Source organism: Dunckerocampus dactyliophorus, chromosome 4 (assembly GCF_027744805.1).
Source record: "Dunckerocampus dactyliophorus isolate RoL2022-P2 chromosome 4, RoL_Ddac_1.1, whole genome shotgun sequence".
Lineage (NCBI taxonomy): Eukaryota > Metazoa > Chordata > Actinopteri > Syngnathiformes > Syngnathidae > Dunckerocampus > Dunckerocampus dactyliophorus.
In genome coordinates, this window is record NC_072822.1 from 33,671,373 (window position 1) to 33,688,565 (window position 17,193).

Here is a 17,193-nt window from a genome sequence, read left to right on the forward strand (position 1 = left end):
ATCTGCCTCACGCTTGGGAGACACACAATGAAGGGGAAAAAGTGAACTATACTGAACTAAAGTGGTGTTGTCATTTGTCAATGTACTTAGTTATCACTGTCCATTTTGTAGGAGCGAATCCTTTCACATGTCCGAGGCTATCATCGTTATCCTTCATGACAGTCGCGCCATTTGAGCGGCTTCAACCAAGCATGCAGTCGATGTTGATCGCATTTCTCCACCCCAGTCTAATTTCACTTTCTCCTTTCACTTTCCTTTTCTTTGACTCACTGCCATCAGAAGAATCTGCCTCACGCTCGGGAGACAAAGTTAAACGAAAAAAAATGACCTAAGTGACATTGTCATTCCTCAGTGTAGCAACACGTGACTATGTATTCTTCCGCCAGGGGCATCTGGATGCCACGATGACCTTGAGAAATGCACTACAAATTAGCAACAAACACACTCTAAATTGGAATGGCCATGTGGCCCAATACTCGTTTATGTTGCGTTAGCACGTTTTTGGATTGGGGCAGTACCTCAACACACCTCAACGCTTGCCTGAGGTAGTGAAAGACTGTCTTCATTCGTCAGCAGCTCGTTTCAAAACCGAGAGACAAACAATTAACGTTGCTTCTCAGACCGCCGTTGATCCTGTGCCGCAGAGAGGGGGGAGGAGAAGTTATAGATTTCTGCATTATAGATCTGTCTTCAATCCGCCATGAGCACGCTCACTTGGAATAACATCAGCGGATCGATGGCAGTAAACCTACCAAAGTGTGCTAACTGTCTTTCAGTTAGCTTCCTTTTTACTCTCACTTAGCTTTGATTAGCCGAGGGAACCCACTGAAAAGCACTGTAGCTTCTACGTTACTGACCCGCTGCCTCACTGTAGCAATTGCACTGTCAAGTCCACCTCTTTCATTTGAGCAAGCAGTTTTACGACAGTATACTGTGGTGTGAACAAGTGTTTTTCCCCATCCTGATTTTTTGCATGTTTGTCACACTTAAATGTTTCAGATCATCAAACAATAAAAAAAACTGCATCTCAGCTTTGTGATATACAGTGGTGTGAAAAAATCTTTAATTTAAATATATTAAATGTACAGTAAATATTAGTCAATGACAACACAACTGAACACAAAATGCAGTTTTTAAATGAAAGTTTTTATTATTAAGGGAGAAAAAAATCCAACATGCCTTTATGCTACTTTATTATGCTACTACAATGAAGTTATTTTCTCATAATATTATGACAATATTCTCGGTTGATTAGAACTTTTTCTCTGAATATTTTGACACTTCTAAAATGACTGCAAATTTTTCTGTTTTTGCTGGGGTTTTTTAAGGTTTTTGTTAATTTATATATTTAGATTGTGCTGCGGGCCCATTAAAAAAAAAAAAAAGAAACAGACGCGGGCTGGCCACACTTTGAACACCGCTGTTCTATAGAATTGTCCCTTGACAAGATGATGAAATGTGAGGGTTGTACTTTTGTTTAGATGATAATTTTGTTTTTGATTTCGCTCCTAATTTGCTCATTTTAACCTTTTTTTCCCCCCGAACCTCTGTTTTTCTGTGCGTGCATCACAATAACATGTTAGAAATCCATTCCATGGTGACTGATTGCACTCGAAGAGTAACTCCCACGCGGTAACGCACTTTTTCCATTTCCATTTTAATCTTCCACAGCTGACACTGCAGAGCACCAAGTCCAGAGTGGCCTTCTTTGAAGAACTCTAAAACAGTGTGTTCACAAAAGCTCTGCCAGCCTTTCTGTCCTGGAACATTCCTTCACCGATACATCTCCAAGCACCACTACCACTGCTTGATGCACACATCATTTGGGATTCATTTTAGAAGAAGCCAAGCTTATTTACTTCTTTCAAAATGCAAAAAGAAGAAATGGGAGTGAGACAAATAAGAAAAAAATGAAGTAAGCATTATATTGCTAACAAGCGTTAAAGTGAAATAGGCTGTTCATCAGCTGGTCAAAAGTTTAAGAGCACAGCTAAAAAAAAAAGAAACAGAAACCCCCGAAAATAGAAATAAAATGTTCAAAAGAGGACTCAGTAATGAGTAGCAGTGCCATTCTTGTTAATTGGATGAAAAATGAGTTTGGGCATGCTTGATGCCAGTGTTTCCAGAGGGCTCGTGGGAATGTTGCTCCAGGTGGTGAAGATGGCTTCACGGAGGGCATCAGCTGTCTGGTGGGTGATGTCCATTTTTGTTAACTTCCCTTGCCATCCATCCCCAAATCTTCTCAGTTGGATTTCGATCGGGGGAACACGCAGGATGGTCTAAAAGAGTGACTTAATTGCTAATCCTTTGTCAGATGGGCATTGTGAACTGCAGCGTTGTCCTGTTGAGAACGCCAGTCATAACCACACAGACGAGGGCCTTTAGTCATGAGGGATGGCCCTTCTAACATCTCCACATAGTCAGCTGCCGTTTGACGCCCCTGCACAACCTGAAGCGCCGTTGTTCCATTGAAGGATCATAATGGCGTCCCCTCCAGTGTGCCGTGTGGAAAACATCTCAGGTTGGATCTCCTTGTCATGCCAGTAACATTGGAAGCAATCAGGACCATCAAGGGAGAATAAAACTGTCTTCCACCTTTCAATGTCCCATGTTTGGTGCTCTCCTGCAAATTCCAAACAGGCAATTTTGTGGCATTGAAGGAGACGAGGACCTTAAAGAGTTTTTTTCTGATTAAAAGCCTTCACTGATAGATGGTGTCTGATGGTTATTGGACTGCAATCGGTACCAGTAACAACTTTCATTTGGGCCGAGGATGGTCCTGTGTCTTGACGGACAGCCAATAGGATCCGCCGGCTCAGGGGCAGTGAAATTTTTTTGGGTGTACAACTTGACTTTTTTGTTCCATAATCCTCACGATCTTTGAAGAATCTTTGAAGAAGAGAAGGCCTTCCTCATGCAGTTCAACAATCCCATTGTGTTTAAAGAGAGAAAGCTTTTTTGCCTTTGCCATCAAGACATCATGACAGTGTGAATACCATCCATCCAATCATTTTCAATGCCGCTTATCCTAACTAGGGTCGCGGGGGTATGCTGGACCCTATGCCAGCTGACTTTGGTCGTGAGGCGGGATACGCCGTGGACTGGTTGCCAGCCAATCACAGGACAGTGAGAATACCTGACACTAAATCTCATTCAGCCTACATGTTGCCAATATTTTTTGGCTTTTAAACTTTTAATAGCTGATGAACAGCTTGCAAATTCTTGCAATTTTTCCACTGGTCTGAAAACTGTGATCAGGAGTGGATGATAAACAAATACATATCCATAAATATAGCTTGACGCAACTGTTTGTCTTTTTTAAGCTGTCGTGGAGTGTATATAAAGACTGACAGTACGCCTCCACTTCACTTCCATTGCATTAAAAAGAACTTCAAACATCCCAATTTTTAAAACCTATTCATGAACCAGCCACTAGATGGCAACACATTATTTGCCTTTACTCTTAATGCCTTACCACTAAAATATGCACAAATGGAGGAAAACCTTCAACAAACAAAAATCATCCATTATCATTCTTACCATTCTCATAAATGTGCAAGCAAACACCGGGTCGACAACCGCTTATGTCGTCAGCCAGTCTTGAGGGGCGTCGACAGAAACTGGTTCCACGATACTGTTTCAAATTTGATAAAAATACGTACCCTAAGCCCTCGTTTATCATGGTTCATTGGTTTTGTGATAAGTGATAAGTAGGATTCTTTATTTATAATTGCAATATGTTCATAGTTAGACCATAGAAAACTTGTTTATGACCTTCAAAATATGTTTTTTAACATTATTAGAGCCCTCTAGACATGAAATAACACAACTATGGTCACATTTACACTCCTATTACCCAAAATAGTAGACAGAAAATAAGCCATTTAAGGCATAAATAAGACTTGTGCTCATGTGTGCTGCTGTAAATGTGTTCTGGTGTTGGACAGTGACGTCGGGGGTTGAGAGTTGAGTTTTAGCTTGATGTGGGTTAGAGCCGCAACAGTAGCGTTTCTTAGGGATTATTGTGCATGTAACAAAAGCCTGTTGTTCCGGCGATCAAGTCTGGTGCTTGTGTGTCTCCCCCAACATTACAGTAACATTACTGACACCAAGTGACCAGTGGAGAATACTACATATCATCACGATCGGGCGATTTCCGTAAAAAGTCACGCAATCGGCATGTGCCGAAAAATGCCTTTCAGCACCGATCACCTGTGGCTCGTAATATTGCAGACTGCAGCGATCCCTGCGTGCAGTGTAGTGTCTTTCTCTAATGTCTTGGGTAGCGTCGGCCTCCCGCTTTCCTGCACAGTGAGCAAGCGTGCCAAAACAAAAACAAACATGTCTGCCGTGTGGAACGTACCTACCAACACACACCACAAAAAAAACCTGGCGGGGGTAGCACGTAAAAAAGCTTTAATTTAATATAAATTTGAAGAGCAAACACGTGACGCAGTATGGCGAGTTTTCGAGGCTCATCAGTAAAACGGCAGCTCACGCAGCCAAAACAACACCCGCCTGTATGTGCGTGACAGTCAGGACTCTAAGCTAATAACCCGAAAAATAATTGAATTAATCGGACGAGATCACCAGCTTTTGCCAGCGGTGGAAGACGCCGGGTTCGCTCACTTGGAGCCCACGTACAGTACGTGCTACGTGGAAGTCCTGCTAGGCCGCTTCCAATGTACTCTCACATGCAAAGTCTCCTTAAAGAACGTTTCATTGTCTATAAGTTCCACCAGTGATATATGTTCTCTTTTAAAAGCAAGTCAAATATGTTTTGGTCTAAAAGAAGGTGTTTTTATGGCTCCTTTCATACCATATAGCCAACAGCAGGGGTGCAAACAGGGGTGCAAACCCCCCACCCCCCACCCCTCCTTTTTGGGCCCCCTCATCATAAATAAATAAAAAAATGTATAGTTAATCCATGTGATTGGTAAATGCCTTATATTTGTGTTTTAGTTAATTTAGCCATTTTTATGGTTGAAAATGCTTAAATGTTTTTTTTTACTAATAATAGGTTGTATTCAACCGCAAAACAGCATGATTTATGAATATATTTTTGAAAAACTGTGGCGCAATGTCGCGTAATGCGAAGAGGCGAGGGATTACTGTACACTGTAGTTGATCAATTGGAATCACAAATGTCTTATATGAAAGGCAAGAGGCTAGATTGTGCTTATTAGACCAAAATAAAGTTTAGTATTCATTGAGTTTTATCTTTTAATTAACGGAGAGGTCAGATTTTGCTTGGACAGAAGTGTCGTTGTGTCTTTAAATGACTCAAACCAGTCAAATACTGTAACATGAAGAGTGTACAGGAAGAGCCCCAGCCCACCAGACCTTCATGTGAAGTGCAACTTGACCAAGGAGCTTGAAGACCTGCTGCTGAGGTGGCAGACATCTTCAAACCATTAAAATAAATGATTAATTAAGAACTAACTTTAAGAATGAAAACATAATTCACAATTCACACATGGTTCCGTTTAAGATCGGTCAACGGTTCAACAGACACGCGTTTCAGGCAAACATTACCTCAGGTGACTGAAGTATCGATATTTTGATTTGAGAATACATTTCAGAGCATGAAGAGCTGGTATTGGAAGTATCAATATGTTAGTATCGATCCGCACATCACTACAGGTCAGGCAGGCCACGTAAGACAACTGTTCGGGAGGACCGTTTGTTGCCTCGACAGTCGAGGGCTAGCACTGGTCCAACTGCAGCGCAGCTACATTAGAACTGGTCTACAGAAACCCCTCTATCTACAAGAACAGATTGTTGAATTCTCTCACACAGTGGTCTCCATGGCCGCATTAGTGCTCAAAAATCAGAATTAAACAGAAGACAACTACAAAAAAATCATGCAAATACTGCAGAAGGCCTGTTGGAACACGCACAGACCCAAAATTCAACCAGAAATCAATGAAGTTAGAAATCATGGGGGTGTGCAAAAGATCTGCAGAGTGGATGGCAACATCAACAGCCTGATGTGGCAATAAATTCTTGCAAACCACAATGTTGGGCAAATTCTTCAGAAGAATGGCTCTTCTTCTCATCCTTCAGCCTCCCCAACAAAGTTCCTGAAAGAGGTGATGGTCAAGGTGCTCCAGGATTGGCCAAAGATGAAACCAAAGAATCTTGATGAACTCTGGGAGTCCTGCAAGACTGCTTTCTTTGCAATTCCAGATGACTTCAAATGACTTTATTTGAGTCATTGCTGAAACATATGGACGCAGTCTTCCAAGTTCATGCGAGTCATAAATCCATCCACCTTCTTCCGCTTATCCGAGGTCAGTCCGCGGGGGCAGCAACCTAAGCAGAGAAGCCCAGACTTCCTTCTCCCCGACTACTTTGTCCAGCTCCTCCTGGCACATCCCAAAGCGTTCCCAGGCCAGTTGAGCGACATGGTCTCTTCAACGTGTCCTGGGTCTTCCCCGAGGCCTCCTACCAGTCTGACGTGCCCTGAAAAACATCAACTGGAAGGCGTCCTGATCAGATCCTCTCAATGCGGTGGAGCAGCAGTTCTACTCCGAGTTTCTCCTGGATGACAGTTCTTCTCACCTTATCTCTAAAGGACAGCCCAGCCACTTGTACCCCTGATCTTGTCCTTTTGGTCACTACCTAAAGCTCATGACCACTGGGGAAGTTAGGGACGTAGCTCGACCGGTAAGTTTAGAGCTTTGCCATTCGGCTCAGCTACCTCTGCACCACAACGGGCCGAGGCAGATTCCACATCACTGCAGACGCTGCACCAATCCACCTGTCGATCTCACGTTCAGTCCTTCCCTCACTCGTGAGCAAGACCTCAAGGTACTTAAACTCCTCCACTTGGGGCAGGATCCGGAGATGGCTCTCCACCCTTTTCCGGACAAGGAGGTGCTGATTGTCATCCCAGCTGCTTCACACTCGCCTGTGAACCAATCCAAGATCATAGCCCAATGAAGCCAGGAGGACCACATCATCTGCAAAAAGCAAACCACCAAACTGAATCCTCTCAACGCCCTTTCTACACCTACAAATTCTGTCCATAAAAGCAATGAACAGAATCGGTGTCAAAGGGCAGCCAAGTGGTGTCCAACCCCCCCTGGAAATGAGTCCAACTTGTTACCGCGAATGCTGCCCAAGCTCTGACACCGGTCATACAGGGGGTGACCCGCCTAAATTAGGTGCTTCATGGGAGTCATACACAATTTTTTTTTCCCAAGGCACCCTGACTTTATGTTGTGATGTTATTGTAGCATGTTTTTGTATTCAAAATAAAGTGTACATGTACATGTAAGGGTCACACTTTACAATAAGGTACACAGAAATACAGTACTGAGGAACTAATGAAGAACTAATGAGGAACTAATGACTAAGGCACATCAATTTAGACTAGTTGCTGAGGAACTAATGACTAAGGTACATCAATTTAGACTAGTTGCTGAGGAACTAATGAAGAACTAATGAGGAACTAATGACTAAGGCACATCAATTTAGACTAGTTGCTTAGGAACTAATGAAGAACTAATGAGGAACTAATGAGTAAAGTTGTTACTGAGGAACTAAGGCCCATAAATTTAGAGTTAGCGTTAGGTAGGTTCGTTCGTCATTAACAACTCTAATTTTGTGTACCTTATTGTAAAGTGTTACGCATGTAAGTTGTACCGTACATTATTTTTGTATGTGACAAGTCCAAGCAAAAGCTAACTTTTTTGTCCTAATTAAATGATAAAACTCAATGAATAATACAAACCCTCATTTCCGTATGATAAGCATAATCTATAGGCCTTTCTTATAAGCTATTTCTGATTCTAATTGACAGGCCAAGTTATTGTTTGTTGTTCCTACAACTCAGATATACATCAAGATGTTTGTCAGGGACTGTATAGAACAAAACATTTCTTTTTTTTTTAAACGGTTCATCGATAATGATATAGGGTGTTTATCCCTAAACTACATCGGCTTGATTTTAGTGTGTTAAAAAAATGTTTGGACACACTTGCTTGATATTATCCACATTTCTCTGTAAACATTATCAAGTCATTACTTTATGATGCTTGCAAATGCCTTCAAAGTTTCCATCCATACACATTTTTGCAAATAAAAGAAATATCTCTACCGATTGTGACGCGTTGGTATTTTTGACGAGTGTGCAAGGTGTTCTAAATCAGCGGGCACCCGGGGTCCGCCACCTGCGGTTCTCTCCCGTTGGCAACAATGCCAGCTCTCTTCCTGTCTGTCATGTTGTGACAGAAAGATCCCGCCCCATCTCTCTCTGTATGTCCCTAGAGGGCGATGGTGGGGGTGGGGGAAATCCTCACATAAAAATACTGCTCCGGGAGAAGAGCACGGATTGTCTGGGGATGCCAGAGTTGACGTCACGCAAACATGCTGACGTGCGCGCAAACTCTCACAGCGTCTGTTGAAGTTTGTCGCTATTTACAGCACCTGTTTGTGCAGCATTTTATGCCCCTTCTAGTTTTTTAATACTGCCATGTATCACATACAACAACGTATATTAAAGGCTAGCATAGCTGTGTGAGCTAAAGTGCTAACATTACACTGGCTTTTTAACAGCAAAGTCATGCTAGGTTGGCGGATTCGTGGTGGAAAAACCCCCCAAAAATGATCAAATGTACAGCTCCCACGTTTGTCACTGACTTGATGGATAGTCGGCAGGGTGCCGGGCTCCATTTTAAGATGCGCAGCAAAGCCTGCTTTACGTCTTTGTGTATATTATTGCAGTGGTCCCCAACCTTTTTGAACCCAGAGACCAGCTTGTGTTCCCACGAGCGGGGGGGTGTGTAGGGGGCTTGGGGGGGATGGGTGGGGGCTGGAAATGGAGCTCAAACATGAGGTGAAAGACAAATGGAAAAAAATACAGTATAGTAGTCTATCTATGCAGCTTGGGAGAAAGTTATCACACGCACAATGGTGCGTTCAAGAACCATCAAATTGGTTCAGGTCGCCACTCGCAACAAACAACATAAACTTGCAAAATCCTAGGGATTTCTAACTATTATTTTTTTAATAAAATAATGGCCCCTATTTCCTAAATTGATATGCATTTACATAAAATTTGACGTAGTTATTTACAGTGTTTTTTTATCATTGCACCAGAAAGTTTCCCGGTTTGGCCCCGCCCACAGACCGGTTCCAGGCCATGGCCCAGTGGTTGGGGACCGCTACATTATTGTTCAATTAGCTGTTAAAGTCATACAAATGTCCCAAAAAACCTCCAGGATATGACATTGCACTAGCTTGTAAAGACACACAATTTGGAAATCCGCCAACATTTTCTGAAACATTCTCTTCTGCCTCTTCGGCGTTCGGCGGTGGAATCCCAAACGGTCCCACCTGTTGGACGTAAGGGATTCTTGTCTGCCTGCCTCGTGATCAAGGCGCCGGAAACGAATCACAGCTTTGGCTCGTGTTCAAAGTCCTTCAGCGTTTCCGAGTCTTCCAGCCTGTGAAGCTGCAGGATCCTCTTCCCACAATCCCTACACACTTCCTCCTCCCCCATGCTTGCTTCCTCCCGTGGGGGAGGAGAGGAGCAACAACCTCAGTGGTCCCTTTGGGAACTTTTACTATTGTCTGGATGGTCTCTGTGCGCTCGCTCGGCTGCTCTGAGTGCTACCATTTTCCTTCCAAGCATGCATTGCCTCACCTTTTGTGTGCTCTTTTTTTTTGCACTGAAGGAGGCCGCAGCTGAATTTTGATTGGCCCTCAGATCCTATTAATTAGATGATAATCAGATTATTAGCTAGTGTTTTCCATACCATTAGGGGGGCAGGTTGCCCCCTGAACTGCACCCTTTGTACCCAGTAACGTTAAATATACCTCTATATGCTTTATTTTATTAAACAAACTAAAATGTTATTTGTCTTATTTACATGAGAGCATGTCATTGCTCTTCCTATACGGTCACATTTACCATTTGTCATCTGCTCTCCTCTGGCATGCAGAGGAGTGATTGCATTAATGAAATGACAAATCGTGAGGAGTGATTGCCATAGCCAACTACGTCGTGCACGTCTTTATGACATGCGGAGGAGTGAGCCTATTAAATGACGCATATTTATTTTTGATTTTGTGTATTAGTGTGGATTTTTTCTTTTTTGTTGTGAAAGGTTTTGAAATGTAACTGTGGAAGAGCGATTGCAACACAGTCTGCTACTACGCTGCATGCCTGCATGTGTTTGCGGAGGAATAATCGCATTCATGAAATGTTTTATTTTGGACTTTGTGGGTTAGCTTGGAGCTTTTGCGTTCTATTGTGAAAGGCTTGAATGTAACTGTGGAGGAACAATTGCAATACAGTCGACTACACCGTGCTCGTGTTTGTGTCACCTGGAGTGAGGAGTGATCGCATTAATTAAACGACACGTCTACTTTCTTTTACTTTATTTATTGTGAAAGTTTGTGAAATGTGGAGGAGCGATTGCAAGGCAGTCGGCTATGCTGCGTGCATACATGCGTTTGCGGAGGAGCGATCACATTAATGAAATGACACGTCTTTATTTTCACGTTATGGATTAGTATGGAGTCTTTGCTTTTTGTATTTTGAAAGTTTGGAGGAGCGATTGCAAGACAGTCTGCTGAGCTGTGCACGTGTTTGTATCGCACGCGGAGGAGTGATTGCATGAATGAAATTACTTTGTTTTGACTTTGTAGTCTGGAATCTTTCTATTGTGAAATGTAATCAAAGAGGAGTGATTGCAATACAGTCAACTATGCTGTGCACGTGTTTGTATCACTTGTGGATGAGCAGTTACGTTAATAAATCGCACGTCTTTATTATGACTGAGGATTTGCTAGGTATTGTGAAAATTTGTGAAATGTAACCATGGAGGAGCAATTGCAATAGTTGGCTACACTGTGACACATTTATTTTGGATTTTGTGTATTAGTTTGGATTATTAGTTTTTTGTCGTGAGAGTTTTTGACATGTAACTGTTGAGGTGGGATTGCAACACAGTCTGCTACACCGCATGCGTGCATGTGTTTGCGGAGAAGTGATCGCATTAATGAAATGACAGCTTTATTTTGACTTTGTGGATTAGTTTGGAGCCTTTGCTTTCTATTGTAAAAGACTGTGAAATGTAGCTGTGGAGGAGCAATTGCAATAGTCTACGCTGTGCTCGTGTTTGCTTCGCATGCGGAGGAGTGATTGCAGTACATGAATTAAATGACATGTCTGTTTTGTTTGACTTTATTTATTGTGAAAGTTTGTGAAATGCAACTGTGGAGGAGTGATTGCAATACAGTCAGCTATGCTGTGCACGTGTTTGCATTGCTTGCGGAGGAGCAATCACATTAGTAAATGACTTTGTGGATTGTGGATTGTACGTATTTAACCAAGCAGACAGTGTTTTGGTCTGGACTATTTCATATCACATAATATGTTACGAAAGTATGTTTTAGAAGCTTTTGGTGAAATTTGATGAACGTATGGAACCCATCCATAGTGCATCTCCATCATGATTGCATCAATCTTCAGTGGTGGCCAATAATTCATGCCAATTATTTCCTCTTTTATCCCTTCTGACGTCGCCACACAACGGCCATCATCAGCACCATCATCACTTCTTTATTCCCGATCATGCCTGCATGCTAAAAGTGCTGAGAGGTCGGCCGTGCGTCGTTATCAAGCGGAACGCGCTGCCGGTGGCCCCTAGGGGGCGTGGTGCTGTTGTTTTGAAAAGCCCCCAAAATATCTCTGGCAAAGTCTTGAAGGTATTAATTATCGTAAAAGTGCGGCTTGCTCGCTGTCATCCATCTTAACCGGACTAAACTGACCCAATTCTGTGGCGGGCCGAGCCACCGGGATGTGTTGCGTTTGGGGGAATGAAACCTGCAACGCGCTGTTTTTGCAAGAAATCGCCTCAGAGACCCACTTAGGAGGGGAAACATCGTGCTTTGAGGCTCCCAGGTCTGATTAGTCATTTCTCAGGCAGAAGAGAAGCAAGTCAATAAGATCTGTAAGCGACCGAGTTGAAAAACACATTTTTCTCTACTTGGGGTACAAAACACTATCTCTTCATGTAAAATGCATTGCACCTTAACGCCCGAATACACGAACCCTCTAACAGCCTAACCCTCTAACACTCTAATACCTGAACGCTCTAACGCGCTAATACAGTAACCTTCTAACACGCTAATACCTGAACCATCTAACACGCTAATACCCTAACCCTATAACACTCTAACACCCGAACCCTCTAACAGCCTAACCCTCTAACACTCTAACACCTGGACCCTCTAACACGCTAATACCCGAACCCTCTAACACTCTAATACCCGAACCCTCTAACACTCTAATACCCGAACCCTCTAACACTTTAATACCCGAACCCTCTAACACTTTAATACCTGAACCCTCTAACACGCTAATACACTAACCCTCTAACAGCCTAACCCTCTAACACTTTAAAACCTGAACCCTCTAACATGCTAATACCCAAACCCTCTAACAACCTAATCCTCTAACACTCTAATACCTGAACCCTCTAACACGCTAATATGCTAACCCTCTAACACTCTAATACCCGAACCCTCTAACACTTTAAAACCTGAACCCTCTAACACGCTAATACCCAAACCCTCTAACACTCTAATACCTGAAGCCTCTAACACGCTAATACGCTAACCCTCTAACATGCTAATACCTGACCCCCCAAACACCCTAACCCTGTTTTCAGGTGTTAGCGTGTTAGGGTAGACACCAGAGGCCAGAAGCCTTTCGTAAATAAGTCAAGAATGAGTTACATTGCGTGTGTTTTACTAGTGGAGATGATCTTCTGGCCGTGGTAATCCAGGTAGCTCCTTCTAATCGACCCGTTTGTTGACAATAGCAGCATCACATCAAAGGTGCGCTAAAACTCCAAGTAGGCCAACTTGTTGTGTGCTGAGTGAGGATGTCATCATCAGATGTTATGTAAGCGGCACAGAGCTGTGAGCGCCTTTCATTCATGTGCTTCACACACAAGATGCTAGCCTCGCTAACATCAGCATGGCAGCCGTCCCAGTGCGCGCACACACACGCACGCACGCACACACTCTGCAAAGAAACTCAAACCGCCGTCAGGTCTGGAAGTTCTCCCGCCTGTAATCTCTATTTTTAGGCTACCGAGGCGCGTTTCCATCGTTTTTTTTCCTTTTTTTCCCCTTCTGTGTGACTTTCTCTCCGCCTCGTTCCCAGATCCAAGCAGCGAGACCTAAATAGCGTCATGTGACATATTCATCCAGGTGCAAACAAACATGAAGCTTGCATGCAGGCGGTGCTGGTGCGCTGTTGTAACGATCGTGTGTGTGCTGTTATTAGAGCCTCGTCTTTATGTGGCCTCACGTCAACCTACCTTGTCACCTCGCAAGACGTCGCTCATTTGCATATTTATCTCCCCTCCTCATCATCTCATACTAACTCCACGCATCCTCGACTTGCATGCGGCATATTGAAGTTATACGTTGATCCAGCCGGCACTAACCTCAACGTTACACAAAAATAGCTTCCTTTTTCGATAAGAAAATACGTTTGAAGTCCCGTTTTCACACTCAACAGCCACACAAGTGTAAAAAGAAGCGCTTCATTCAGGCAGCAGGCAATGTTTCAAGTCCCATTTTAACATTTTTAACTGCCATAACCATGTAAAAAGAAGTTTAATAAATAGACATAATCTGTTCCAGAGTCAAGCTGTGGCCATCACAAAAGATTGAAGTGTACAGGCAATGTTTTAAATCCCATTTTAGCATATTTTTACTGCCATGAAAGTGTAAAGCAGTTAACTACTGCGGATAATAATGCAAATAGTCATTTATCTCTTGCTGGGTCAAACTGTAGCTGTCATAAAAGCTTGATCTTTTTAGATAAATATGTAATTTAAGTCCCATTTTAACATTTTTAACTGCCTTAAAAGTGTAAAAAGGAGTTAACCACCGTTGATGGTTTGATAAATAGACATAATCTGTTCCAGGGTCGAGCTGTGGCCATCATGAAAGCAGTGTGAGTCCCGTTTTAGCATCCCATTCCATTCACACAGTCGTACAAGTGTAAAAAGAAGCTCACCAGCCCAATAGTCACACATAAAAACAAAAAAAAACACACCTTGATGATCACATTGTGATCCCACGTGACGAAGCAGCTAACCGCTTGCTAGCTAGAAAAGCTAACGTTCAAGCGTTTATTTGCACTCCCCACACAACAAGGGTCTCAGAAGATCCAAGTCAGAGTCCTGCACGCACAAAAGGCTGCTCCATTTGGGCGAGTTTTTCCAGAAACTTTTGGTGGAATTTTACTGTATTTTGGAGGCTCCGCTGTCTGTTTTTTTTTTTCAAGGTTATTTTTTTCAGGATTATTATTATTATTTAGTTTACTGTTACTTTTTTTTTTTATTTAAAAAATTGCTAATTTCTTCTTGACAATTTCTTCCAAATACGTTAAATATGCGTTAAATATGCGTTAAATATGCGTTAAATATGTGTTAAATATGTGTTAAATATGCATTAAATATGCGTTAAATATGCGTTAAATATGCGTTAAATATGTGTTAAATATGTGTTAAATATGCATTAAATATGCGTTAAATATGCGTTAAATATGCGTTAAATATGCGTTAAATATGCGTTAAATATGTGTTAAATATGCGTTAAATATGTGTTAAATATGTGTTAAATATGTGTTAAATATGCATTAAATATGCGTTAAATATGCATTAAATATGCGTTAAATATGCGTTAAATATGCGTTAAATATGTGTTAAATATGCATTAAATATGCGTTAAATATGTGTTAAATATGTGTTAAATATGCGTTAAATATGTGTTAAATATGTGTTAAATATGCATTAAATATGCGTTAAATATGTGTTAAATATGTGTTAAATATGCGTTAAATATGCATTAAATATGCGTTAAATATGCGTTAAATATGCGTTAAATATGCGTTAAATATGCGTTAAATATGCATTAAATATGCGTTAAATATGCGTTAAATATGCGTTAAATATGCGTTAAATATACGTTAAATATGTGTTAAATATACATTAAATATGCGTTAAATATGCGTTAAATATGCGTTAAATATGCGCACTCTGTTAACTTTACATTCACTTCCATTCGTATGATTTACACTTTTTCTGGCAATTGCTTTATTCCATCTTCCATTTTTTTTTGTGATCCGCGTCACATTCTAAAAATATAATTTAACCAGAAAACCAAGAAAAAGCAAAAATTTTAAAATTGGTTTTAATTTTATAAGAATAAAGTCAAAATATTTCAAGACATTTTTTTTTTTAATCTAACGAGAAACATTCGTAATTTATGGGAATAACGAGGAAAAATAACGTCACTTTGGTATCATCAGGATGAAATGTTAATGTTTTTAAAAGTCATGATACGCTCCTGATCAAAACCTTAAAGACCGATTGAAAAATTACTAGAATTAGCATTTTGCACATTTGGATGTAATGAGGTTTTAAGTAGAGCTACAATATGCAAAACAAGAAGGGGGGGTGAGACAAAAAGCATTTTAAGAAAGTCATTTATTGAAAACAACAATTAAAGTGAAATAGGCTGTTTATCAGCTGAATATCAAGAGAAGAAATCGTATTTTAATGAGAAAGAAGTGGGAATTTTCTGAGAATAAACTGGTAATTTTATGAGAAGTCATGATGCCATTTTAGTAGCATAGAGTTGAAATACTTCTTAAAATCTGTTTTTTTAAAGCAGTAATATTATTAGAAACAAACTAAACAAAGTAAAATTGTAATTTTTGGAAATCGGGTTGTGGAAGAAGAAGGGATGTCGATATTGGCATGAGAACGTAATATCGGTCAGTATCGGTATCGGGTGTTTTCCCGATCATGAAAACCAGATGATGATCACCTCAAGCCGAGGCCGCGGGTGGCTGCAGTGTCATTGCGCAATACGTACCGGAAACGTAATCGGTGCTGCACATTCGCGAGACAGCGCTTCTGCGAGGTCGCATGCTGTGGTAGATATTTTTCAAACGTATGATCATAAACGCTCAATAACCATACCTCATATACTTGCACCATGGATATGATGGAAGAAAAAGAATATGTTGTAATTTCTCAAATCGACATAACGTTTCTGAGTATGCATATCGCTGCCGTGAAATAGCTCGACGAACAGCGTAGCTTAAAAATAGGCCGACCGGATGTACTGTAGATGTGTTCTGCGCATGGGTACAACCGATTGCTTTTCCGGCACGTATTGCGCAGTGACATGCGGTAACAAGCTAGCTCGCTCCTGACTAACGTTATGTCTGTGGTGTCTCCTTCGGATATTCAACTTGCCATTTGCAATGACTGCAAAGGGTCGGTTGTGCGAGGCGGAACCAAGGCTTCTTCCTTCAATACTTCCAGCTCCCAGGTCGAAAGCCATCACTTGGGAAATCACAGAACGTATCAGACTGGAAAACCAGCCCTTTTCCGTCGTACGAGACGCCGGATTCACCAAACTTGCGGAGTTCCTCGAACCGCGCTTTGCCACGCCCAACCACAAGTAGCGTAGATGCTTGCGGTTGTGCAATGTTGTGTACGGCCACGTCCACAAGCTAACTGCTGATGCTCTATCCATAAGCTTCACAACATACAGTATATGTTTTGATTCCACGACAGGGGATATGTGATGTTACACCTATCGGTATCGGTTGATATTGGAATCGGAAATTGAGAGTTGGCCAATATCGGGTATCGGCAAAAAAGCCGATATCTTACATCTCTAGTTACGACATTATGGAATAACGTCAAAATATTATGGCTATAAAGTCATAATCATCAGACGAAAAGTTGCAAGAAGAAAGTTGAAAATTAAAAAAAAAAACATTCTAACGACGTAAACGTTAAAGTCGGAATATTAGAAACAAACAAAACAACATCAAATTGTAATTTTTGGGAAATTAGATTGTGGAAAAAGTTACAATTTTATGATAGTAAAGTCAAAATATTATGGCAATGAAGTCATAATTTCAAGAAGAAAGCTGAAATAGTTGAAAAATTAAAAAAAATAACAAAAATGGATCATTAAAAAAGTATTTTAGAGAATAAACTAATAATATTATGGAAATAAATGTATGTTTTAGTAGCATAGAGCCAAAATAGGAAAAAAAAATATGTTTTTAAAGTGGTAATATTAGAAACTAACCAAAATAAAATTGTAATTTTTGGAAAATAAGTTTTTGAAAAA

The 17,193-nt window shown here is 41.1% G+C and overlaps 1 protein-coding gene across 2 annotated transcripts in view; it reads left to right on the plus strand.

Moving 5' to 3' along the window:
- Window positions 1-17,193, plus strand: part of nf2a (NF2, moesin-ezrin-radixin like (MERLIN) tumor suppressor a) — a 99,990-nt gene that overhangs the window by 50,998 nt on the left and 31,799 nt on the right. Inside the window, exon 16 of one of the 2 annotated variants that reach the window (XM_054772484.1) lies at window positions 1,672-8,474. The exons of the other annotated variant lie outside the window; for it this stretch is intronic. Within the exon in view, the coding sequence (XP_054628459.1) occupies window positions 1,672-1,722 (51 nt within the window). The 3' untranslated portion in view covers window positions 1,723-8,474. Of the gene's footprint in view, window positions 1-1,671; window positions 8,475-17,193 lie in introns of those variants that run through there. 2 annotated transcript variants of the gene reach the window in all.